Raw genomic sequence first — 24462 nt, forward strand, 5'->3', positions numbered from 1 at the left:
CACAGCAAGTTCCACTCAGAGTCTCTCCTCCTAGCTCTTCAGCAAGTCAATGCATGCAGGCAGCTAATTTGACTTCACAACTCAGTTCTGCTTCATCTCACAGTGAAGTACCCTAATGACACCCACTAAGAGAACTGGGTGTTGAAATAATGCCGTTTTATATTGTTTACCCACAACTTAAATTTCCCAGTCTTTCTACAGGATCTGGTTTAGGTCAGTTTCTGAAACAAAAGAACACATCAAGAAATACTGCTCGTGGGCTTCCCTGGTGGCACAGTGGTTAAGAATCCACCTGCCAATGCAGGGGACACGGGTTCGAGCCCTGGTCTGGGAAGATTCCACATGCCATGGAGCAACTAAGCCTGTTCACCACGACTACAGAGCCTGCGCTCTAGAGCCCGCAAGCCACAACTACTGAGCCCACGTGCCACAACTACTGAAGCCCTCGTGCACAGACCCCGTGCTCTGTAACAAGAGAAGCCACCACAATGAGAAGCCCGCACACCGCAACGAAGAGTAGCCCCCGCTCGCACCAACTAGAGAAAGCCCGCATGCAGCAACAAAGACCCAACGCAGCTAAAAATAAATAAGTAAAATAAATTTATTAAAAAAAATAAATACTGCTCATCTTTCCTCAAATCTTGTGTGTGTGTGTGTGTGTGTGTGTGTTAGGCATGGGGATCATTACATCAATGAAGGGAATCATAGCCAGCATTTTTTTTTTTTAATGAAAGTTTCTTTCTTTCTTTCTTTCTTTTTGGCTGTGTTGGGTCTTCGTTTCTGTGCGAGGGCTTTCTCTAGTTGCGGCAAGCGGGGCCACTCTTCATCGCGCTGTGCGGGCCTCTCAGTATCTCGGCCTTTCTTGTTGCGGAGCACAGGCTCCAGACGCGCAGGCTCAGTAGTTGTGGTGCACGGGCTTAGTTGCTCCGTGGCATGTGGGATCTTCCCAGACCAGGGCTCGAACGCATGTCCCCTGCATTGGCAGGCAGATTCTCAACCACTGCGCCACCAGGGAAGCCCCAGCATTTTTAATAAACTAGAATATGTCAGTGCATCCATGCAATAGAAGTAAATATTGCTTCGTGGAACTTGAATTGTAGTTTATATATATAAAAATGGATAAGTGTACAGGGTTGAGATACAAACTTTGCTTCTTAATCTATGTCCTCTCCCCAAAAGGGGGGGATGAGGGGAGTTAAAGCAGCTGATCTGAGGTTTTGCCGTCTTTCTCCATGTGTTGGGGACAAGTTATCTCTTTAATTCTCTCTAGAACTGAGATGGTAGATTTTTTAAATATACTTATTTATTTATTTATTATTTTTGGCTGCATTGGGTCTTACATGCGGCACGCAGGATCTTTCATTGCAGCGTGCGGGCTCCTCTTCAGCTGTGGCATGGGCTTAGTGCCCCGGGGCATGTGGGATCTTAGTTCCCTGACCAGGGATCCAACCTGTGCCCCTGGCATTGGAAGGAGGATTCTTAATCACTGGACCACCAGGGAAGTCCCAAGATGGTAGATATTTTTAGTTTCTCCTTTCAAAGGTGAAAACTCAGAAGGATCTGTAGGTTGCTCAAGGCTACCCACCTAATGAGTGGTGGGGCTGGGACTGTCCAAAAAAAAAAAAAAAAAAAGGAAGTCATCCTCTTCTCCATAAACTGGGAAGAGAGGAAGGAGAAGTTGGAGATTTTAATAAAAACAGAAGAGGATGTGTGCTCCACCCAAATTAGGCATAAATCAAGAACACATGAGTGCGTGGTAAGACTTGCTTAGGGACGGAAAATGTGTGTTTGAGCATGAGAAAGGCATCAAGATTAGCCAGATAAAATTAGAAGTTAAACTAATAAATTCAAGAGAAAATTGTGCAAGTAGCCAGGGCTTCCAGAAGGAAGATTTTAGGGTCTAGGTCAAAGGTCTCTTGCACACGCTGCACTTGCTGTTGCCTTGGCAACAGACCCCCCTTAATGATAATGACGGTTCAAGGAAAACAGCTGTGAGCAAATGAAGCTGTAATTGGAGAAGAAATTCTATGGTGGTCTTATCTTGGTCTGCCTTTGGGGAGGGTCTGAGTAGGACTTTGGAAGAGGTTTGCTTGGCAACCAAGAGTGATGTCATGAAGGGAACGACGGTGAGTTGCGTGAAAGGTGAGCTGGAGCATGAACCACTGGAAAACAACTAGAATTTCACTTGGGATCTGCGAGTCGGATAGAAATAGCTTTTATACGGTAGCTAACATTTAATGAACGTTTTCTGTGAGCCAGTCACTGTTTTAAACCCTTCAGATGCATTGTCCACTTAACCCTGATGAAGTGGGTATTTTCAGTGCTCCCATCTTACAGACAGAGCAACCGAGGCTGGGGAAGGGTCGCTCTCCTAATATCCCGCAGGGAGCGAGCAGCGCACGGGGCTTCCAGCTCAGGTCTTCCTGGCGAGGAAGGCTTAACTACACAGATAGTGCCTCCCGCTGATGTGGGAGGTCCTGGAGAAACGACCCAAAAGGAAGATATGCAGGGCGTGGTGCAAAGGTTATTGTTACTCGGGAAGCTGGGCTCAGCGGGGAGGGCTGTGGGTCTCCTGGAAGGGCGGTCCAACCCAAGGGATTCCAGCTTCTTCACCATCCTCTCTGGGACGTTCTCTGTCCTCTGAGGCTCAGGCCCAGATGATAACGAGGGGCGCGATTCTGGCTGCGCCGGTCGAAAACGACCAGCGTGCCCAGAGCCATGAGGACCAGGCCCGCCAGCCCCAGGCGGACGAGGTTGCCCTGGGTGTAGTCCAAGGAGCCCGAGCCTGCGGGGCCAGCAAGGGGGAGAGGCGGTCAGCGTCCGAACCACAGGTTCGGCCCACCCTCTGGCTCCCTAACCTCCAGAGTGGAGTTGGGACGCAAATCCCAGTCTCAAACTTGAGGGGGGTCATGGGAGCAGGGGCCCCGGAGCCCTGGGTCTGAGGGGGGAGGGGCTGGGGGCCCGGACCCCTGGGTCTGAGGGGGGAGGGGCTGGGGGTCCGGACCCCTGGGTCTGAGGGGGGAGGGGCTGGGGGTCCGGACCCCTGGGTCTGAGGGGGGAGGGGCCGGGGGTCTGGACCCCTGGGTCTGGGGGCAGAGGGCTGGGGCCCCTCACCGGCCGCGCTGATGACCAGCGGCTCGCTGCGCTGGGACAGCACGTAGGGGGCGGAGGGCGTGTGGTAGTAGCAGCTGTAGGTGCCGGGCGCGCGGGCGCCGAGCAGCGGGAAGTCCGCCCAGGGCTGCGCCGAGTCGCGGTACTGCAGCGGGGCCGCCACGCCCTCGCGGTACAGCGCGAAGCTCATGCCCCCCAGGCGGCCGGCGCAGCGCAGGCTCACGTTGGCCCCGGGCGCCACCACCGGCCCGGGCAGCGCCACCAGCGACGGGCGCGGCAGCTCGTCTGCGGGGGAGGAGGACCGGGACAGGGGGGCTTGGTCCTCTCTCCCCTCCCCTTCTCTCTCTCCCCCCTTCCTCCCCCCGTCTCCCCCCCGACTCTTCCCGCTTCATCCTCTCTCCCCTCCTCCCCGACTCTTCCTACCCCCCATTTTCTCTCCCCTCCTCCTCCCTCCTTCCTCTTTTCCGCTCTCCTTTCCTCCCTCCCTCTCCCCCTTCTCCTAGTCTCTCAGCCTGCCTCCCCCTGCACTTCTCTCTCCTCTTGTCCTGGCTAGTGTCTCGACGTCTCTCCCTTCTCTGTGGGTCTCCCTCAGCTTCTCTGTGTCCGTATTCCTCTCTGTGCCCTTGTGCCTCTGCGTCTGTCTCCCTCCCCGTTTGTCGCTTTTTCCCACTGTGCCGGTGCCTCACTAAAATTCTGTTTTTAACGTCCCACTCGTTCGTGTTTCACTCCCCCGGGTCTCAGAGGGTGCGTCTCTCCCAGAGTTACTCAACCTCAGCACTAGTGACTTTTTTTTTTGGATCTTAGTTCCCCGACCAGGGATTGAACCCGCGCCCTTGGCAGTGAAAGCGCGGAGTCCTAACCACTGGACGGCCAGGGAATTTCCACTAGTGACATTTTTGGATAGATCTGGATAATTCTTTGGGCGTGGGGTGTTGGGGGGTTGTACTGTCCTGTACACTGTAGTATGGCTACCCGTGGGATGGCAGTAGCAAACCCTTCCCCAGTCGGGACAAGCAAAAATGTCTCCAGATGTTGCCAAACTTGGGGTGGGGGTGGGGGGAGGTACAATCGCCCCTGGTTGAGAATCACCCCTGTTTCTCTGGTGTGTTTTCTCTCTCTCTCTCTCTGCCCCTCCTCCCCCTCCCTCATCCCACCTGTGTCCCTTCTCCACACCCCCCTCCCCCAGGCTCTCACCTGTCACCAGCAGTTCCAGGGCATCACTGGGGTGGGACCAGACACCTGGTCCCCAGTCTAGCCTCTGGTAGCAGCAGCGGTAATTGCCCCCCTGGTCTGGGGTCACCTCCTCCAGGAAGAACTCCGCCAGCGCCGCAGATACATCCCGGTAAAGCACAGGAGCAATCTCTCCAGACTTGAAGAGTGCAAACCTCCAGGTGGGCTGGGGTGCCCGGCACCTCGAAGTGACGTTGACCCCGGGGGTCACAACTGCAGCTGGCTGAGCCCCCAGCCACGGCTTGGGGTATGAGGCTGGGGGGACTGAATAAATGGGGCTGCCTGGGTCCTCAGGCTTCCTAGGAGCCCAAGGAAATGAGGGGGCAGCTGGGGTAGGAGGAGAATCTCGTTGAGAATCACTGGCCCTTTCTCAGCCTCAGTTCCCTGCTTGTAAAATAGGGGAGACATTGGACCCCAACCAAGGCTTGTCAAAATTAGCTGCAAATCAGAGGAGCAGGGCATCAACTCCTGACCTTTACTCCACGGTTTTTAAACATCACTTCAAGGGATTGGGTCCCAGAAATCTGTGATTTCAAATTGCCCTCCAGAATATTTGTACCATATTTGACATATTTCAATAGTTGCCCAAACTTGCTATCTATTTGGGGGAAAAAAATTGTTGGATCCCTACCTCACACCATTCCCCAAAACTAATTGCAGATTAATGTAAAGAACTACATGTGTTTTTTTTAAAAAAAAAAAAAAACTATAAAAAAGTATTAACAGAAAATATAGGAAAATATATTTGTCTTGGGGGTAGAGAAGGCTGTCTTAAAATATAAAATGAAAAACTCAGAAGCGACAAGGTTAATTAAGTTGACAGCTTCAACATTTTTAAGCTGTGTATGAGAAAAGACATATAAATGAAGCTAGAAGACAAGTGACAGCACTGGCAGAAATGGCTTATTCATAAATCACATAGGTTACGAGTGTAGAAAGAAATCCTAGAGCCAGTTCAGCTGAAAGTTGGGCAAAACATATGAATAGGCAATTCACAGAAGAGGAAGTCCAACTGACCAAAACACATTTGGGGGTTATGATGTGAAAGTTGTCCAACCTTAGTGATATTATTTTTTAAAACTAAAACAATAGTAAGACATTTTTGTCTCTCAGGTTGTCAAAAATTTAAATAATGGTTAACATCGTGTTTGCGTGAATATGTAGTAAAACAGGCACTTAGGTGCACTCAGTTGCATCTTTTGAGAAGTCATTTTGTCAGTTTCTGTCAAGACACACAAAGGGCATGACCAACCACCCAATAAGTCCACCCTAGACAAATGTACTTACATGGGCACTTATAAAAAGCTTATACAGAAACGCTCACTGCAGCAATCATTGTGAGGGGAAAAGTTGGAAACAACCTAAATATGCATCAAGAGGACCAAGTAAACTAGAATCCAGCCGTACAATGGCAAATGCTAGACAGCAGCTTTAAAAAAAGAGAGAAAAAGGTAGAGCTAGCTACAATGACATGGAAATGTCTCCAAGAGAGATTGCAAAGTGAAAAATGTAAGATGCGGAACAACGTGAGTCACGAAATACCAGTTTTGCTTTGGGAGAAAAAGAAGTACAAAAATACATACGTGTGTTTGAAAGCATGGAAATTTTTTATAAGGATTCAGAGATTATTTAAGGAAGGTGAGGAAGGGGAAGAAGGAGGTTGTTATATGTCCCTTGATAATAATTTTTAAAACCATGAATATATGTTAGCTTTAACATTTAAAAAATAATTAAAATAAATTGATAGCTAAGATATTAATGATTCTCCAGGTGATTCTTATTTGAAGTTGGAGTGTAATGGAGGGAAATTGAGAGGAAGAAGAGGTCTCACCCATCAGAAACCCTGGAAAGAAACCCAGAGCTGTCTCAGGGTGGAGGACCCTACTTTCCAAAGGGGAATAATAGGCATTGCCAGAGATCCTATTTCTTGAGCCCTGCACTTTGCCAAGCTCTGAGCCAAGGGTTTTATGCATGTGATTTTATTAAATCCTCACAACAGCCCATTTTACAAAGAAAGAAACTGAGTCTTAGCATTCAGTGGTTTGTTCAAGGTCATAAATGAATACGATGGTGAAACTGGGGTTCCAGCTTAGGTCTCTTTAACTCCAAAGTTCATGATCTTCACTACTTACCTATACCGGTCACTAAAATGAATGAGGAAGGAAGGAGGGAAAGAAATAAAGGAAGGGGGAGGGAAGTAAGGAAATCTGGGGTGAGGGGAGGCACCAAAATAAAATCTGAGTAGTTGGAAATGGGGTGTCAGCAACACACAGGAGAATGGGTGCGGAGTGTTACTCACCACTTGGAGTGATGTCTGCGTGACACACCAGCCCTATAGAAGGTCAAAGGGGCTTGGTCTTGTCAAACCCTTCGGCTGCTCCCGGCCCCACCTCATTGGGCACCCAGGAATCTAAGTCCCCAGGCCCTCTATCCTCTGGGAAACAGAAATCTTGCCCATACTTCCTCCTCAGTAGCCATAAATTCACACTTCCAGTCCCCACTTATTTAAGGGCCCAAAAGTCTGGACCCAAGCCCCTCTTGCCTCTGTACCCAAGAGTTCAGGCCCTTGGATTCCACCGTTTCCAGGAGACAATAATCTGAGCCCACAGTTTCTCCTCTTTGGGCTGCAGGAGTCTGGGCCCCCAGTTTCCTTCTTTCCCAGGTGTCTTGGCTTCTCCATCTCCCTCCCACATCAAGGTCTAGGACTATAGGTTCTCTGTCCCTAGGAATTCAGTTCCCTAGCCCTCTCCTGCTTCAAGATCTAGAGAATCCTGCCCCCAACTTCCTCCTCTTCCAGGAACCCAGGAATTCAGGACCCCTGGGTCCTCTTGCCTTAGGACCCAGGGGTCTGAGCCCCAGTCCTGTTATTCTGGCCTAGAATTCCAAACCCTCAGCTCGTGCCTCCTGATCACCCTACACCTGGCCTCAGGGAGACCCCAGCCCAGCCAGGGGCCCAGGGAGAAGGGGGTGGGGTGTCTCACAGAGAGTCAGCAGCTGCAGATTCATCACCAGGGCCATGGTGGGCAGTTCTCGGCGGGAGCAGGAACAGGAGCCAGGGCTTGGCCGTGCCCTCTCCCCTACCAGGAAATGAGGCAACATCAGAAAGCCAGAGCCCTATTTAGGGAAGGAAGGAGCGAGGTGGGGGCCCCTGGGTGATTGTGTCACAGCCCCATGGTGCTGTGGAAAAAGTTGGGAGAGGCCGCAGTCATAACTGTTGTGTTCATTAAACTTAAAAAAAAAAAAAATTAGCACCTGTTACGTGCCAGACCCTGTGCTACACGGTTGGGGGAAAGGGGCACAGAAGGGAGTCAGACCCCATTACTGTGCTCAAGTAGCTCCCAGCCTGATGGAAAGGCAGATTCCGACGAGGTTAGTTAAAACAAAACAAAATGATGTACGCCATAATGGAGGTCACATAGGGCACTGTGAGAGTATACAGAAGGCCCCTAACCCTTCTGGGATGAGACTTAGGGCTTGCAGGACGAACCGATTTTAAGCTGAGACCTCAAATTGGTGATTCGTCCTCTCCCAGCCTCTGTTTGTCCATCTGTAAAATGGGCTCTCATAAGTAAACTATAAAATGAGGACTGATGCATTCCGCCTTAGCTGGACCTCAGTAGGGGGACTGGAAGTTACTCCTCTGGAACGACTTTCTAGGCTGATGGAAAAAACAGAGAGCGGCGGCAGGTGCGCCAAGACAGGTTTGCACTTAAATCTGCAGCGCCGCCTCTTTTCCCCGCAGCCGTCGGCTCGGACCGCTGTTCTGCGCCAGTGCGCACGCGCGGATTCAGCCCGTGGAGGCTAGCGGGCCAGGACCACAACTCCCAGAGTGCTCCGCACCCCCGCCACCCCCTGGGATTGCTTGCTGCGCCAATGAGCACGCGCGGACTCCGACTGCGGAGGCCGTGCCCAGGGACCACAACTCCCAGAGTGCTCCGCGCCCTCGCCGCCGCCGCAGCCGCCGCCGCCGTTGCCGAGACCAAGATGGCCGGGAGTAAGTGCGGGTTCCGTCAGCGCGCGGGGATGGTACTGGGAACCCCGGGTGGTGCCAGGGGTAGGGCAAGACGGAGCCCCCGTGGAGGCGGTGAGGTCCGGGCCGGAGGGGGACGCAGAGGTCACGAGGGGGCTCCTCCAGGGCGGGGGTGGCGCGAGAGGGGTAGAGGTCACCGGGGGCATCACCTGCAGGGGTGACCCTCCTCGCCCACCCTTCCAGGAATCGCCGCCTTTCTCAGGAATGTCTGGGCCAAGGAGCCGGTGCTAGTGGCATCCTTCACCATCGGGGGTCTCGGTGCGTGAGTGCCCCAGGCGCGAAAGTGCATCACCCCCAATCGGCGTCCCGGCTTTATCTCCTCCACCCCCTAGAGGTCCCACTGTCCCCCACCAATGCTCCATCGCCACCCCCACCATCGTTCCATCCTGTACCCCCGAGGCCCGACCGCCGCCCTCAACGTTCCGTGTCCCCACTTGTATGAACACCCCCCCACCCCTAGTATTATGACTCCTCCACCACCCCATCGCTCCCCACCCCGTACACACCCACCCAAGAGGTCCAGAATCCCTTCAAAGAAGAGGTTGTCAACCCTAGCTGCGCATTATAATAGCTAAAAATAATAATAATAAATGAAAAGTAATGTCCTTATCCTCCCCTTTCACCCTCATCCCCCCCCCCCAGATTCTGAATTGAATTGGGTGGGGTGGAGGTGGGGCTAGGGAATCTTGTGTCTTGTGAAAATCCCCCAGTGATTCTAATGTGCTTCTGCGAATGAGAACCTCAGCTGTAGAACTGGGCTACTCAGATTTCAAGGTGATGCTCTGGGTCTTGTTGAAATACAGGTTCTGATTCAGTAGGTCTGGGGTGGGTCTGGGGATGCTGCATTTCTAACACGTTCCCAGGTCTTGTCAATACTGCTGGTTGGCAGGCCACACACTGAGTGAGGTTCTAGAACACAGTTGTCCCACACGGCAGCCACGGATCACACGGGCCACTGAGCACTTGAAATGGGGCCAGTATGAATTGAGATGTTACATGTTACCCTGATGTAAAGCATACACCGGATTTCAAAGACTTTGTAAAACAAGGAGTATATAAAATATCAATGGCTTTTATGCCAAGGATATGTTGAAATGTTTTGGGTATACCAGCTTAAATTTACTTTTTAATTTGTATGTTTTATGTGGCTATTAGAAAATGTAAAATTACATACATGGCTCTTACATTTATGTCGGACAGCACTGACCCAGAATATTCCTTTACATGCCCTGCCCCACCCCCCATGACGCCCTGCTCCTACCCCAGGTGGACTGTAATTTCTCAATGACTGTTCTTTGTACAAAACCTTCTCCTCAGTTTGTAACAGTTCATGATTTCTCTGGAACATTCCCAAGACACCCCCGACCCCCACCCCTTAATATGCTCCATGGCTCAAATGCGCTCATTCTGTGACCAACCCTTTCTTCCTTCCTGTGTCTTCTAGGTCCCACAAGTCTGTGGATGCTTGGCTTCCACCCTCACTTCCAAAAAAAAAAAAAAAAGTCTTATAAACCCTTCTGCTGATGTACGGGGCTCCCAGGGTGCCAAGGGGCCTCCTGGAGGTGCTGGACCCCCTTGCTCCCCTACCCGCATGCACTTGACCCCCATCTTGAAAAGGCTCAGCTACTGTCCCCGCCACCACCTCCTTCCCCTGGGCCTCACCCCTGTGTCTCTCCGCAGCTATAATCCTGCCTGCACTCAGCCCCTACGCCAAGTACTCCATCATGATCAACGAGGCCACACCCTACAACTACCCAGGTGAGTGGGAGCCAGGGCAGCAGCCTTGGACCTTGCTGAGCTGGGGGCGGAATGATGATGGGCAGGTCTTTCCTCTGCAGGGAGCCAAGATTTTGCAGTGCAGTCGGGACTCTCTTTTTTTCCTTCAATAGGTATAATCCATATGCCGTAAAATTCGCTTTCTGTCTGTTTTTGCACTTTGAGTTTCTGTCATGGTTCCAGATTTCTGTCCTTGTCTGGGTTCCCAATCTCTGTTGCTTTCTGGAGTTTTGTCTTCCTGGGTCTCCACCTCTCCAGGTCTCTGTTCTGCTTCCTTGTATATGTTGGGTCTTTCTCTGGGTCTCCTTTCTGTATCCATCGTTCTGGTTTCCCATGTCTCTGGGTCTCTATTTCCCCACTTCCCTGCATCTCTGATTTTCTGACCCTTACTCTCTTTCTTATCTCTCCCCGGGGTCCCGTTTCCCTCTCTGAAAGTAAGCTGACAGGCCAGCCCTTCTCTGTGGGCCCCCAGCGATCTGCTCGTCTCAGTGGCCCACCCTCCTGTCCCACAGTGCCCCTCCGAGACGATGGGAACATGCCTGATGTGCCCAGCCACCCCCAGGACCCCCAGGGCCCAAGCTTGGAGTGGCTGAAGAAACTGTGAGCTCCTCCATTGACAGGGAGAGGCCCCCTCCCTGACGGCCCCCAATAAAAATGTGAAAACCACGCCCAGCGTCTGAGTGTGTGCGGCTGCAGGTGGAAGCAGTGGACAGCGGCCACGGCGAGTGTGGGGGTTGGTTTACTGTGGGGGGGGGGGTCAGTCAAAGGCGGGGCTGGCTAGGGTGGGGTAGGGCAGCAGTTTGTCCGGCCCCCGAGAAACCCAGCTGGAGTCTAGGGCCTCGTCCGCTTCAAAGCCGAAGTCTTCCTCGACCTTAATCTGGGGGAGATGAGAACAAGGCGTGAGGAGGGCCCCGGCCTCGCTGTTCTTTCCCAGGCCAGACGGCGTCCTCTGTGCGCCTCACCAGAAGTCCCGGCATCCCCAGGTCTGCGTGCTCTCCAGTGTCACCTCCCTCACCCGCCTTCTCTCCCTCCTCTGCCGCCAACCCTCCCCGGTTATCTTTTCTTCTCCCCAGAGCCTCCTCCAGATCTCCCTTCTCCACTCAAGCCCCCTGCCTGGCATCTTCCAACTCTTTCTCCTTCCCCGGCCAACGCCAGCCCTGTCCAACCCTTCCAGCTCTCCCCGCCTTGCAGGGCCCAGCCCTGCCGCCCCCCCCCCACCCCGCAGCGCAGCAGGGAAGCCCAGGAGCCCCAGTCCCGCCCTGCGGACCCCTGGACTCCAGGCCGCCCCCACCTGCACCGGGGCCAGTTCTGGAGTCAGCGCAGCTCCCACTCGGCGGCCGTCCCGGGGTGCTCGCCGCCTCTTCCGCCCGCTGGGCCCCTCGCCAGGGGCCGGGCTGCCAGGTTCTGGGGGTGCGGGCGTCCTTCTAGGCGGGGACAGCCCCTCTTTCTCTGGAGGCTCGTTCTCGGCGTTGCCTGGGGTGGGGGCGTCTGTGCCCTGGCTGCCCTCGTCCTGGCAGACAGGGAGGTGGGCGCGTGAAGGCTGCGTCCTGGGCTCCCGGTTCTCCCAGCCCACCCGCGGCCGCATCGCACTCACCTCCAGCACGATGGTGAGCTGGCTCGCGCGGTAGTCGTCGCCGTAGGAGTCCAGCACTCTCATGAGGAACCTGCGGCCGGAGAGAGGCCGCCGGGGGGCAGCTTTATCTTCCGGCGGTTGGGAAGGGGGCCCGCGACAGCCCAGCTCTGACTCTGAAGCCAAGGCTCTCCTGGCCCCAGAAGGTCTGAGACACCCGGTGGCAAGCACTTGGGCAGCCAGTGGGGCTCTGGGCAGGACCAGGTGACCTGCACCTCCGCTCCTGCTCTGTCATCTGGAGGGGACAACCCCAACCGGGCGGCCCGCTGACCACGACCCTGCAGCTTGATGACAGCGCTGCAGTACTCGGCTTGTAAACGGTCAAACGTAAGTTATTATTTTCATTAACCCCTGGGAGGCGGGCCCAGAGCACTCTCACTGGGGATGCTGCCTTCTCTTCCCCACCCCTGCTTCTAAAAGCTTTTTGGTTTTTTGTTTGTTTTAAGCTCTGATTAGATGGTCCCCATAAGCCAGCGCCTGGGTGGAGCGTTTCACGTGCACAGTCTCTTATTCTACAAGTAGGTATCAGGTGTCCTCTCTGTGCTATCCACCACGGAAGCCACTGATCACCTGTCACCGTCCTTGAGCGCCTGCCACGTGGCGAGAGTGACTGAGGAACGGAAATTTTAAATTTCGCTTGATTTTAGTTAATTTAGATGAAAATCGGAACCGCGTGGCTACCAAGCACATGAAATGAGGCTCGTGCAACTGAGGGAGTGAATTTCCCATTTCACTTCGTCTTAATAAACTTGGCCTGTGACCACTGAGGAACTGAATTTTCAATTTCATTTGAATGAATTGAAATTTATTTTAATGAATGTTAAAATTCAACTTCAACGTAAGATAAAGTCACCGCCGGCAGCTGGCATCCTGGACAGCACAGGTGCGGACAAGAGGAGGGCCCAGGGGCTGAGCCCTGGCTGCTGCAGGTTCAGGGCTTGGGGAAGTGAGAATGAACCGGCAAAGAGGCAAGAATCAATGGCCGTGAGGAGGGGAAACGGAGGCAGATGAGTGACCTGGCCAAGAAAGTGCTTCAAAGTAGAGGGTGTATCCACTGGGTCAGGTAAGTGGAGGGCTGAGGGCTGACCGGGGGGTCTCGGCATCACGGAGACTCTGTCGTAAGGCCTGTTCTCCACATTTCATGGAGACGGAGACCCAGTGGAGTGGTGGGCCGGCCCCAGAGCTCACTCCCGTCCTGCTCACGGTGACCCGAGGCGGAAGGCTCAGCTGAGCTCATCCCCTGTGGGCTCCCATTTAATCCTCAGCAGCCTTGTGATCTCAGTGTTCACCCTTAGTTGATGGGGAACTGGGGCTCGGAGAGGGGGTGGGGCTTGCCCTGAGTCACACAGCAGGACGGCGCCTGAAGCTGAGTCTGTGACCCTAAGCCTGGTCTCCTGCATTCTGCTACACTCCGTTCAAAGGGAGCACACCACTCCCCCAAGGCCCAGGGCTCAGCTTTCTTCCAAGGCCAAGGTGGTGGTGACAGGGGTTGGGGAGCAGAGGCAAGCGACGCAGGCCCGGAGCAGGTGTGCAGGGGGGTTACCTCCGCTCCTGCTGGAGCCTCCGCGTTATCCTCTGTACCTGATGGAGCCTGTTCAGGACCCGCTCGTTCACCTGCGGGGAGGTGGGCGAAGACACAGGTCAGCCGGACTCCGCGTACTCAGCACGTGGTGAACGGGGCCCCGCTGGAGGGCGACTGGCCCAGGACCGTCCCGGGGCCTCCAGGGCCCGCTGTGTTCGCTCCTTCCCCCTCCTCACTGCCTCTCTTGCTCCTCTCCCGCATCCACGGCACTCACACTGGCCTCCAAGCTCGCGCTCGAGTCCCCTGACAGCGTCCTGTGCTGGGGGCTTTCCAGGTGCTCTCCCCCAGGTGCCCGCAGAGCTCTCTCAAAGGCTGCACTCAAAGGCTACCTGCTCAGACCTCCCGTTAATTGCAGCAGCCCCTGCCCCACTTCCCACGCCAGAGCGTCCCCCCCCTTCTCAGCTCCACTTTTCCATCGCCTTATAGCCTCTGTCGCTATGCCGTGTCCTCACTCTCCGTCTCCCCGACGAGAACAGAAGCCCCAAAGGACCAGAATTTGTGCCTCTGTCCCCGGTGCCTTGAGCAGACCCTGGCAGAGGGGGCGCTCCCTAAATACTGCTGAACAAATGACTTCACCTAGCGATAAAGTGCTTGAAGGACACCAAACTGGTAGATATGCTGGAGATCAGGGCAGGAGGTGGCCACTTCAGTTAAGGTCATCAGAGGAGATGTGTGCCCAAGCGTGAAAGAGTATGTTCTGCTCCTGCGTCAGAAAGACCTGGGTTTGAATCCCAGCCTGCCACTTCTCAGCTCTGTGACCTTGGGCAAGTTACTTAACTTCTCTGAGCCTCAGGTTTCTGCACTGGTAAAAGGAGAATAATAACAACTTATTCCTGGCGGGGGACGGGGGAGCTAAGAGCAGAGGCTCAAATGCAACTCCGTTTGAGCAAATGGTTGAGTCTCTTTGGACCCCAGCATCCATCTGTTGAACAGGGCTCAGGATACCTGCTGCGTGGGGGGGTGCTGAAAGAGGTCCCAGGTGTCCTTGCGTGCAGCCCCCAGAGCAGGCCTGGCACGCAGCGCGTGCTCACGGGTGAGAGTGCTCGCTCTGACAGCACCACCCTTGCTGTCAGGCCCTGTGAACACACAGTGACGTGAGGAGTCTGGAAATCACGGGCGGGGGGGCGGGGACGAAGAGAGAGGAGTGGTCGTGGAGGGAAGAGAGGTTGGGGTGAGCTGAAGGACGAAGTGGAGGCAAAGCTACCTGGTAAAAGATACGTAGTATCTGGTTTATGTATATTATGTAAGGTTATATTAACACGTACATAAAACCGTATTACAGAGTGCTGCAGGGACTTCCCTGGTGGTCCAGCGGTTAAGACTCCGCGCTTCCACTGCAGGGGACGCCAGTTTGATCCCTGGTTGGGGAACTAAGATCCTACAGGCCACACAAACCAACAAACCCCCCCCCCCAAAAACAAACAAACAAACAAAAAACCAAACAGTACTGCTAGGAACGTCATCGGGTTACCTGTCATCAGGTGTGTGTTCGTATGTGCGTCTGCTGGGTACGGAGGGAGGAGTGGGACAGCTGGCCACAGGCTACGCGTAGGTTCAGCCTTCGTGCAGCTTCAGGGGAATATACTTTACCACCTGGAGCTGACCGTGCTCTAAGCCCACTGCCCTCAGCCTGGCATTCAAATCCCCTCCCCAGAATCCCCATCAAACCAAACACCTCTCCAATCCTGAGTAAGCCCTGTGCTACACAGAGTCCCAAATGTACCTTTCCCTCCAGCGTGACATGCTCCTGCTTGATCTAAGACTTGATGCAAACCTCACCTCCTTATTAGTTCTCTAAGTCGTCCCTCTCTCTCCCTCTCCTTGACTCCTACCCCAGCTCAAGCCGCCTCCTCTCCTGCCTGGGCCACTACACCAGCCCCCTTCCAGAACTCCCCCCCCAACACCGTTGTTATGGGTTGGATGCTGTCCCCCCCCCCCCCACCCCAGAAAGGTGTGCTGGAGTCCTAACTCCCAGTGCCTCAGAATGTGACCGTATTTGGACACAGGGTCTTCACAAAGGGAATCAAGTTAAATGAGGGGACTGGCCTTAACTGGCCAATATGACTGGTGGTGTCCTTATTAAAAGAAATTGGGATATACACACACACACAAGCACGGGAAGATGAAAGCAGAGATCTACAAGCAAGGGACACAAAAGATCTCCAGCAAGCCACCAGAAGCTAGGGAGGATGCCTAGAACAGACAACAGATTCTCTCTCGCAGCCCTCAGGATGAACCAACCCTGCTGACACCTTGATCCCAGACTTCTAGTCTCCAGAACCGTGAGGCAGTACATTTCTATTACTTAGCCATCCGTTTGTGGTTCTTGATACAGCGGCCCTAGCAAAAGAGTCCACAACCAAATTCAGAGAGTCTTTCAAACACTGACCCTGTCCCTCCCCTGTATGAAACCTTTTGATAGCTCCCCATCACTCTCAAAAAAAAAAAAAAAAAATAATAATAATAATCCAAACCTCTTGCTCTGGTGTTTGTGGCCTTTCAAGATCTGGGCCCTGCTTACTGCTCCATCCTCATTCCCACCAAGGAGGCTAATGCAGTGATTCAGCAGAAAGAACCTGAGGCTGGGCAGAGGCGTGGGGATGGAGGGGAGGAGAAGGACCCCAGAGAGATCTGAGAGGCAGAACAGACAGGACATGAGGAGCGAATGATGTCAAGGGTATGGGAGATTTGAAAAGCTTGATCGGTGGGGAGCAAGAGAGGCACCTGTGAAACATCAGTGAGCTGATCTGGGCTGTCAGATGATGTTCCTAGAGGAGACATCTCTCCAAGGTGCCTTGCAGAGTGCCTGACACATAATAGGTGCTAAATAAATGAATAATGAATGAACAAGTGAATGGAAAATTCATTCAGCCGGGCAAGGAAGGCTGGGCATCTACACAGGCAGAGACTGGGAAGGATTGGTCATGGAGGTCAGGGGACCCCAAAACAGGGGAATCCACACTCACCCACCTGCTCGATCTCCCGGCAGCGCCGACCTAGCGCCTGGTACTTCCTGCGGTTTAGTTCCCGCTGGCGCCGCCGCCGGCCCCGGGCTGCCTCTTCCTCTTCATCTCGCTCCCGGAGCCCGGAGCCACCCAGACCCCCAGACACAAACTCCACTTCTGTCTCAAGCTCGCTCTCCAGGATGTGACCACCGAACAGCGGAGGCAGCGCCAACTCTGAGCCTGGCGGCGCTGAGAACTCTTCAAAGCCCACGGCTGCCATGGTCCTGTAGAGTCAGTGGGCTCAGGGACCCTGAATACCCAGCCCTTAGTCCCTCCTCCCACAGACCAGGAGCCCAACTCCCAGACCCCTCCTCTCTCTGATGCAGGAGTCCGAGGCCCCCAGCCCACCATTCCCAGGATCCAGAAGAGTTCGAGCCCCGACCCCTTCCTCCCAGGATCCAGGAGTCCAGAGCCCCAGCACCCGCTTCCCAGTGTCAAGGAGTCCAGACTTCCAGACCCTTCTTCCCCGAGTCCCACGGGGAGTTCGAGCCCCCCAAGCCCTCACTCAGACCCAGGAATCCTGACCTCCAACCGCCTCGCCTGTCAGATCCAGGAGTCTAGACCCGTAGCCTTTTCCCCCAGGATGCTCGAGTACGGACCCCAGTCCCTACAAGAGTTATAAGCCAAAGGAGTTGCAGGAACTGCAATCCCCGTCAGTCCTCAGCGCAGAAGACCGCTCTTATGCAGCCGCAATGTCTTTTGGGATTCGTGGTTTTCCCCCAAGCCACTCACCCTTCTCTCTGCTCCAGTTCCATCTCTCTCCGACTCCGGGCGCCCCGGGCCTCAGAACTTCCAACCTCGCTAACCTCTAGGTTAAGTCGTTCGCAAAACTACCTTTCCCATCAGGCTTCACGACCCCAGCATCCGGGACTTTTGCCGCTATGCCTTCTGGGAGCTGTAGTTTCCTATTTCCGGCTCCGCTCCCCAACCCCTCCACCTCCACCTCGACTCCCGGCTGAAAGCCTTGCTTTCTCGTCGAACGCCTCCACCAGTGGTCTGAGTTGCCCTCGACTTTATTCTTGTCTTGACACCCTGTCGTCAGACTATGGCGATTCTCCGCTTATCAGGTTCAGTCCACAGCGGGCGTGAGCCGGATAAAGCCCCTCTCTTCTCTCCTGCTCATCCCTTCTCCGCCTAGCGGCAGGTGCTAATAAAGTTGTTGTTCCAAACGCAGCCAGGGAAGACGCGGTGCAGGGGCCAATCAGAGCGCAGCTTTGCTTCGACGACGGCGCAAGGGTGAAACGTCATCAGTGAGCGTCGACCGCTGCTGGGAAGCTAATTTCCTAGAAACCATCGTGCGAGAAGAGAAAAGGTGAGTGTGATGGAGACGAGGGAAGGGCGGGAGGTTGGCTTCCTGGGTCTGGGGGAGGAAGTGTGTAAGGAGAAAGGCGGGCCTTCGTAGACCGACTACCCAAAGGTCTCAAATGCTCCTACATTGTTACGGCTCTGGGGATATAGCGGCAGCAAAAAATCGTTCCCGGCCCTCTTGGCGCTTTGCATGGTGCCTGGGGAGACAGGCTTAATCAAGTAATTACTTAAATCATCACAAATGTGTGAAGTGCCTTAGGGTACACACAGGGCGTGCGGGGTGTATATCACCAAGCAACCTATCTACTCTAGAGTGGGGTGCGTGGGTCAGGGAGCTGGAATATGAGAACTGAAGGATGAAGAGGTGTTGAGCTGGTAAAAAGGGAGGGAATGAAGACCTAAAGTGAGGAGAAGAAGTTGGTAAGCGAAAAAAGCGTGAGAAGGATTCAGGGGCATGGGGGATAGTGGCGGGGGCTGAGTCTGGAGAGGTTGGCTGGCATCAGGCGAGGTCGTGGTACCTACTCCGTGCCAGGTGCTGCGCTGGGCGATGGAAATAGTGTGCAGTGAACAAAATGGACACGGTCCCTCTTTTCATACAAATTTAAGCTTAATGAGGAAGATGGACATTAAACAAAATGTTAGAAATTTAGAGAATCTCAAGTGTTGAAGTGAACTAAAGGGTTCATAGGATGTAGAACAGCGGGATAGGGTCTAGTCTCAGGGTCAGAGATAATCCACGCTGCAAGAAATAATGTTTGTGCCCTTACCTTTGGGATGAAAAAATAATATATCCAGAGAGCCGGAGAAAGGAAACCATAATGTGGTTTAAGGATTAAATTAAAGGATTTAATAAGGATAAGGTATAATTATTAAATGAAGTTAAGGATATAAGGATTAAATAAAGGATTTAATAAAGTTCATTATATAAGGATTAAGTAAAGTATAAGGATTAAATAAAGTTCATTCATTCATTTGCCCAATATTTCTTGAATACCTACAACGTGCTGGAGATTCTGCTAGATGGTGGAGATATAACAGTGAACAGACAGATACCACCCCTGGTTTTGCTTACAGTTTAGTGGGGAAACAGAAGAGAGGATAAGAAGAGATACTTGAGTCTTATGTATGGAGAGCAGGTCATGTCCAATAAAGGAAAAGTTCCTCTTATTCAGAGAAAGCGAGAGTAACGAGAGTTTTAGAGAAAGGTGTGTGTGAGATAACGTGGGTGCGTTTACAAGGAAAAGCTGTGTCTTATAAAGAGAAGTGAGTATAAAGGGGACATTGCATCTTAGGGAGAAAGGAGAGTATGAGGGGAGACTGAGCTCAGAGACAACTGAACATCCAGGGGTCCTAAACCGGCAGCTCAAGGGCCAAATCTTTCCTGTAATCGTTTTAGTTTGGCCTGTGCCATGGTGGTCTGTTTAAATTAACCACTTAGAAAGAAACTTTTCAAACTGGGAGGTTACACATAAAAATTCTGACTCTCTTACTTTTCTTGAAAAAAATTAGAAAACCTGGCAACATGGAGCCCGTGTTCCCACTGGCAGGGCGTTTCTGAAGCGTTGTGTCAGCTGAGCTTTCACATCAGGCATGATTCCCTAGCTCTCCAGGCTCCACTTCTCCGGTTGCCCAACCCCCAGCCTGCTTCACTCACTTATGTCACCCACTTAGCCTCTGCGGACATGGAAATTTGCAGCCTCCGTTCGTCTTTCTGTAAATTTTATTTTATTTCTTTATTCTTTTGGCTGCACCATACAGCTTGCAGGATCTTAATTCCCCAACCGGGGATTGAACCCGGGGCCACAGTAGTGAAAGTGCCAAGTCCTAACCACTGGACCGTCAGGGAATTCCCCTGTTCTTTTTTTTTTTTTTTTTCCCCTTTATTTATTCATTATTTATGGCTGTGTTGGGTCTTCGTTTCTGTGCGAAGGCTTTCTCTAGCTGCGGCAAGTGGGGGCCACTCTTCATCGCGGTGCGTGGGCCTCTCACTATCGCGGCCTCTCTTGTTGCGGAGCACAGGCTCCAGACGCGCAGGCTCAGTAGTTGTGGCTCACGGGCCCAGCCGCTCCGCGGCATGTGGGATCCTCCCAGACCAGGGCTCGAGCCCGTGTCCCCTGCATTGGCAGGCAGATTCTCAACCACTGCGCCACCAGGGAAGCCCCCCCTGTTCTTTAATTTCATTTTTTTAATTGAAGTATAGTTGATTTACAATGTTGTGTTAGTTTCAGGTGCACAGCAAAGTAATTCAGTTATATATATACATATATATCTATCTATTCTTTTTCAGACTCTTTTCCCTTATAGGTTATTACAAAATCCTGAGTATAGTTCCCTGTGCTATACAGTAGGTACTTGTTGGTTACCTGTTTTTTATATAGTAGCGTGTACATGTTGCATTTGTCTTTTTTTTTTTTTAATTTTTATTGGAGTATAGTTGGTCTTTAATGCTGTGTTACTTTCTTCTGTATGGCAAAGTGAAGCAGTTATACATATACATATATTCGCTCTTTTTTAGATTGTTTTCCCATATAGGTCCTTACAGAGTATTGGGTAGAGGTCCCTTTGCTATACAGCAGGTTCTTATTAGTTATCTATGTTATACATAGTAGTGTGTATATGTCCAACCCAATCTCACATTTATTCCTCCCCCCCTTCCCCCTACATTTGTCTTATTGAAAGAGAAGAAGAACAGGAAGAGGGGGTGTTTCTTATTTTAAAAAAAACAAAGCACTGGGGAGGACAGAGTGGTGGGGATTGTACCTTGTAGAGTAGTGCTTCGCAGCCTTTTCCACTGCGTGGGATTCACCGAAAATACTAATATTTGGACAGCACCTGGGGGTAGATGAGGAGTTGCTCGTAGCCCGAGGTGATGGGCCTGGAGGCTCTAGACACTTTAGGCCCCGCCTGGTTGTCCTGATGGCTGAGGAGGGCAGGATGTCTGTCACCCACTTGGGGCCCAGCAGTTGGTGGGGAGGGGCCTCTGCTAGGGGGGGAAGGAAAGGATGTGAGGAGAGGTCTTGTCAAGGGCGGGGATGTATCTTTTAAGTCTTAGCGAAGTGGTGGTGTGAGGGGTGTGCAGTGTCTTGTCCAGTGAAGTGAAGGTGAGAAGGGTGGGTAGTGTGAGTTTTGACTGGAGACCATCTGGTTCTGGGAAGTGGGTTCATGGATTCATTCAGCAGGTATTTATTGAGCATCTGTTATGTGCCAGGCACAGTTAGGAGCTAGAGAAAAAAGCAAAAGAGTGTACCTGTCCTTGTGGAGCCTGCCTGCTGGTGAGGTTGATCAAGAAGGACCGGGGCCATCTGGCGGGGGGGGCCTCTCCCAGTAATGAGCGGGGACCCAACTCGCCCTCCCCGCAGGCCTCGGGATGTCTCTGGCCGACGAGCTCCTAGCTGACCTCGAGGAGGCGGCAGAAGAGGAGGAAGGAGGGAGCTACGGGGAGGAAGAGGAGGAGCCGGCGATCGAGGATGTGCAGGAGGAGACCCAGCTGGATCTTTCCGGAGATTCGGTCAAGAGCATCGCCAAGCTGTGGGACAGCAAGATGGTGAGAGGAGCTCCACGGGGTGTGACACGGGCAGCAGCTGCTTTGCCTGGAGAGTCCCGGGTTCTGACTCTCCGCTCCTCCCCGGACAGTTCGCTGAGATCATGATGAAGATTGAGGAGTATATCAGCAAGCAGGCCAAAGCTTCGGAAGGTACCTTCGCCCTCGCCCTCGCCCTCGCCCTCGCCCACCCCCACCCCGGCTCTTCTCCGGCCAGGCCCCTCGGCTCTTTTGCTGCTGGTGACTTTGGCTCTTCCTCTCACCCTTTGCCAGAACCCTCTTCTTCTCTTCCATCCCAGCCCAGTCCCCTTCTCTCCCAAGAGTGTACTACTGCATTCTAAAGCTGATACTTCTTTCGTTTTTTTAAGTTTTCTTTTTTCTTTTTTGGCCGCACTGCGCAGCCTGCGGGATCTTAATTCCCCAGCCAGGGATCAGACCCAGGCCCCCTGCAGTGGAAGTGCAGAGTCCTAACCACTGGACCGCCAGGGAAGTCCCTAAAGCTGACACTTCTTAAGTGTCAGCTCCTTGCTCTGTGCTGAGCGCTGGCTAATTGTGATAGGATTTATATCAAGGCTTCCCAAACTTTATTGATAACCTGATCAGTTATAGAGTTTTGCCACACCTGTAAAACACTTATTATTTCACATTTTTAAATCTACATACTTTTTTCCTTCAGTTTACCCAAGAAGGAAAGATATTGCTACTGTGGATGGAAAACTGGTATCATTTAGTTAATGGAAAGTAACCATGAAAATATAAAAAAGTATCCATAAAAATTATTAAAGGCTCTCCTCACTTCTAACTCTGGGCAAAGCTGGGTTATCTGTTGAGTGTTCAGTCCAGCTCTAAGAGGACAGTGCCGTCATCACCCCCGTTTTTCTTGGAAAGCTGTGGCTCTCGAGTGGAATTCCTCGGCAGCGGGGAGCCAAGGGAAGCTTTTTGGCACAGGAATGGTGTAGTCAGAGCAGAGTTTCAGGGAGACTCACTTGTTCCACCCTTTCTTTTTTTTTTTTTTTTTTTAACTTTTTAATTTATTATTTATTTATTATTTTTATTTTTGGCTGTGTTGGGTCTTCGTTTCTGTGCGAGGGCTTTCTCCAGTTGCGGCGAGCGGGGGCCACTCTTCATCGCGGTGCGCGGGCCTCTCACTATCGCGGCCCCTCCCGTTGCGGGGCACAGGCTCCAGACGCGCAGGCTCAGTAGTTGTGGCTCACAGGCCCAGCTGCTCCGCGGCATGTGGGATCTTCCCAGACCAGGGCCCGAACCCGTGTCCCCTGCACTGGCAGGCAGATTCTCAACCACTGCGCCACCAGGGAAGCCCCCTTTCTTTTTTAAAAAAATTAATTAACTTGTCGGCTGCGTTGGGTCTTCGTTGCTGCGCGCGGGCTTTCTCTCTAGTTGCGGTGGGCTTCTCATTGCGGTGGCTTCTCTTGTTGTGGAGCACGGGCTTAGTTGCTCCGCGGCATGAGGGATCTTCCTGGACCAGGGCTCGAACCTGTGTCCCCTGCATTGGCAGGCGGATTCTTAACCACTGCACCACCAGGGTTAAACTTTAAACCTTTAAAACTTTCTTTAAAGTTTTCCTGAGGCTCCCTGGGGGCCAGGCCTGTGTGGGCCTCTGCTCTCAGAACGCTCAGGGGCTGGCGGAGCAGTTACTGGTGGGCGGCGCCTGCTGGGATGGAGGGAGCCCAGGGCACTCGGGAGCCACAGGAGGAGCTGGCTGACCCTGCCGCTGTCAGGGAAGAACTGATGTCTCAGCTGGGCTTTGAAGCATGAATACACATGACAGGCCAAGAACGGGGTGGCGGGGGGTGCGCCCAGGGAAAGGGAGCTGCACCTGCAAAACCTTGGACATCCACAGTGGTGGGGAGGCTGGCAAGGCACCAGACCCTGCAGGGTTTCAAATGCCAGGCCAGGGAGTCACGGGGAATCATAAAAGTGACATTTCCTGGTGTGGGCCAGGCTCGGGGATTTTAAGTCAGACCCAGTCACACCCCCTGTCTGGTGGGGAAGGTGGACACGAAACACCTCAAAACTGGGTGGCGATGGTGCCTAATGGATGTGGCGGGAGTGTGGCGGGAGCCCAGAGGAGACAGCCGACCCCTCCTGCAAGGTGAGGGAGGGGTTCTTAGGCACCTTGTGAGTCTTAAGGACATAGAGGCATTTGAGCATCAGGATTCAGAGCGCAGACTCATGAGTCAGCTCTCAGCTCTGCCATCTGCTGGCTCGGTGACATCAGGCCGTGTCCCTCCGTTTCCTTCTCTGCAACATTGGCCTGATTTAACACCAGCCTCCCTGGCTGGTGGTGGATAAAATAAGTTAATGCCCGTAAGGCACTTATAACAGTGTCGTATGCCCAGTAAGTCCTGTGTGTGTCAGTTGTTCGTGATAATACTGTCATCATCGTCATTATCGTTGTTATTATTAGAGCTTGAAGGGTTTTCCAGAAACAGACACGAGGAAGGGATGTACCAGGGAGAGGGAACAGCATATTCAAAGGCCAAGAGAAGAGTGAAGCAGGCCAAGTGTTCAGGGCACTGTAATCAGTCCTTTAATGGCTGGAATGAAATAAAGCGGGGGTGTGATGAGAGGATGGGGCCAGGAAGGTGCAGAGACCAGACTGGAGTCACTGAGTCAGCAAGTGTGCACGGAGCGACTGCAATGGGACAGGCGCATCGGGGTGCAGCCACAGGAAGCAGACCCGGTGCTGGTCCTCGCAGAGCTTCCAGCCTTTTGGGAGGCCTCAAACATCGCTCTGGGTAGCTGGGCTGTTAGTCTAAGGGTGTGGTGAGCCCCAGGGGGGTTTAGGTCCAGGGCGAGATGGGGTCAAGTCTAGACTGGCCTGGAGGGAGAGATGGGAGGTTTGCAGATATGCAAACCTGTCCCCCAGTTTCCTCTTCAGCCCCTCCCTGCCCCCCCCCCCCCAGCCGCATCCCCAGTCTCCCAGAGCTGTGGGATCTGGGACGGGGTGGGTGCATAGACACACACCCACACCAGCCTCTTCCTCATCCTCACAGTGATGGGACCGGTGGAGGCGGCCCCCGAGTACCGGGTCATCGTGGACGCCAACAACCTGACGGTGGAGATCGAGAACGAGCTGAGTGAGTGCCGGGAAGGGCAAGCAGGGACAGCCCTGCCCGCTGTCCCCCACAGCCTCCTCCCATCCCCAAGGGAGGGGCAGGCAGGATCGCAGGCCATCTTCCCTGCTGGCCTTTCCCGGGGTCCTGCCCCCAAGCCCCTGTATTAGCT

General features: G+C 53.1%; 4 protein-coding genes across 5 annotated transcripts in view; 2 read left to right on the forward strand and 2 right to left on the reverse strand.

The window, feature by feature from the left end:
• The window catches only part of OSCAR (osteoclast associated Ig-like receptor), a 29434-nt gene extending 22075 nt beyond the window's left edge, over positions 1 to 7359 (reverse strand). Inside the window, exons 1-5 of the mRNA XM_068527184.1 lie at positions 7323 to 7359; positions 6641 to 6673; positions 4306 to 4605; positions 3115 to 3396; positions 2614 to 2785 (exon numbers count right to left, since the gene is read on the reverse strand). Of these exons, the coding sequence (XP_068383285.1) occupies positions 2614 to 2785; positions 3115 to 3396; positions 4306 to 4605; positions 6641 to 6673; positions 7323 to 7359 (824 nt within the window). The remainder of the gene's footprint in view (positions 1 to 2613; positions 2786 to 3114; positions 3397 to 4305; positions 4606 to 6640; positions 6674 to 7322) is intronic.
• A 925-nt stretch (positions 7360 to 8284) lies between these two features.
• On the forward strand, positions 8285 to 10813 carry NDUFA3 (NADH:ubiquinone oxidoreductase subunit A3). Its single transcript, XM_068528039.1, has 4 exons — positions 8285 to 8335; positions 8555 to 8629; positions 10052 to 10129; positions 10660 to 10813. The coding sequence occupies exons 1-4, from the start codon at positions 8326 to 8328 to the stop codon at positions 10749 to 10751; spliced, it is 255 nt and encodes an 84-aa protein (XP_068384140.1). The 5' UTR covers positions 8285 to 8325; the 3' UTR covers positions 10752 to 10813.
• A 57-nt stretch (positions 10814 to 10870) lies between these two features.
• Positions 10871 to 17496, reverse strand: TFPT (TCF3 fusion partner). Of its 2 annotated transcripts, XM_068528012.1 has the most exons (7): positions 17097 to 17496; positions 16890 to 16971; positions 16330 to 16588; positions 13321 to 13391; positions 11742 to 11811; positions 11439 to 11657; positions 10871 to 11024 (listed from the first exon to the last, which is right to left on the reverse strand). In XM_068528012.1, the coding sequence occupies exons 3-7, from the start codon at positions 16582 to 16584 to the stop codon at positions 10905 to 10907; spliced, it is 735 nt and encodes a 244-aa protein (XP_068384113.1). In that variant the 5' UTR covers positions 16585 to 16588; positions 16890 to 16971; positions 17097 to 17496; the 3' UTR covers positions 10871 to 10904. The 2 variants fall into 2 exon arrangements, with proteins under 2 accessions (XP_068384113.1, XP_068384112.1); XM_068528011.1 differs by lacking the exon at positions 16890 to 16971.
• A 78-nt stretch (positions 17497 to 17574) lies between these two features.
• PRPF31 (pre-mRNA processing factor 31) overlaps positions 17575 to 24462 on the forward strand; it is a 16898-nt gene continuing 10010 nt past the window's right edge. The window contains exons 1-4 of the mRNA XM_068527968.1: positions 17575 to 17676; positions 21032 to 21216; positions 21306 to 21366; positions 24231 to 24314. Coding sequence (XP_068384069.1) covers positions 21040 to 21216; positions 21306 to 21366; positions 24231 to 24314 — 322 coding nt within the window. The 5' untranslated portion in view covers positions 17575 to 17676; positions 21032 to 21039. The remainder of the gene's footprint in view (positions 17677 to 21031; positions 21217 to 21305; positions 21367 to 24230; positions 24315 to 24462) is intronic.

This window comes from Eschrichtius robustus, chromosome 19, assembly GCF_028021215.1.
Source record: "Eschrichtius robustus isolate mEscRob2 chromosome 19, mEscRob2.pri, whole genome shotgun sequence".
NCBI lineage: Eukaryota > Metazoa > Chordata > Mammalia > Artiodactyla > Eschrichtiidae > Eschrichtius > Eschrichtius robustus.

Bases quoted from the DNA above. Each gene is read 5' to 3' on its own strand.
- NDUFA3 (XM_068528039.1), top strand. The intron at 8,630-10,051 runs GTGCGTGAGTGC...GTCTCTCCGCAG, and splicing joins CTTCACCATCGGGGGTCTCG to CTATAATCCTGCCTGCACTC. The intron at 10,130-10,659 runs GTGAGTGGGAGC...CCTGTCCCACAG, and splicing joins CACACCCTACAACTACCCAG to TGCCCCTCCGAGACGATGGG.
- TFPT (XM_068528011.1), bottom strand. From the start codon at position 17,119: ATGGAACTGGAGCAGAGAGAAGG. The intron at 13,392-16,329 runs GTGGGTGAGTGT...ACCTCCCCGCAG, and splicing joins GCTGCCGGGAGATCGAGCAG to GTGAACGAGCGGGTCCTGAA. The intron at 11,812-13,320 runs GTAACCCCCCTG...CTCCGGCCGCAG, and splicing joins AGGCTCCAGCAGGAGCGGAG to GTTCCTCATGAGAGTGCTGG.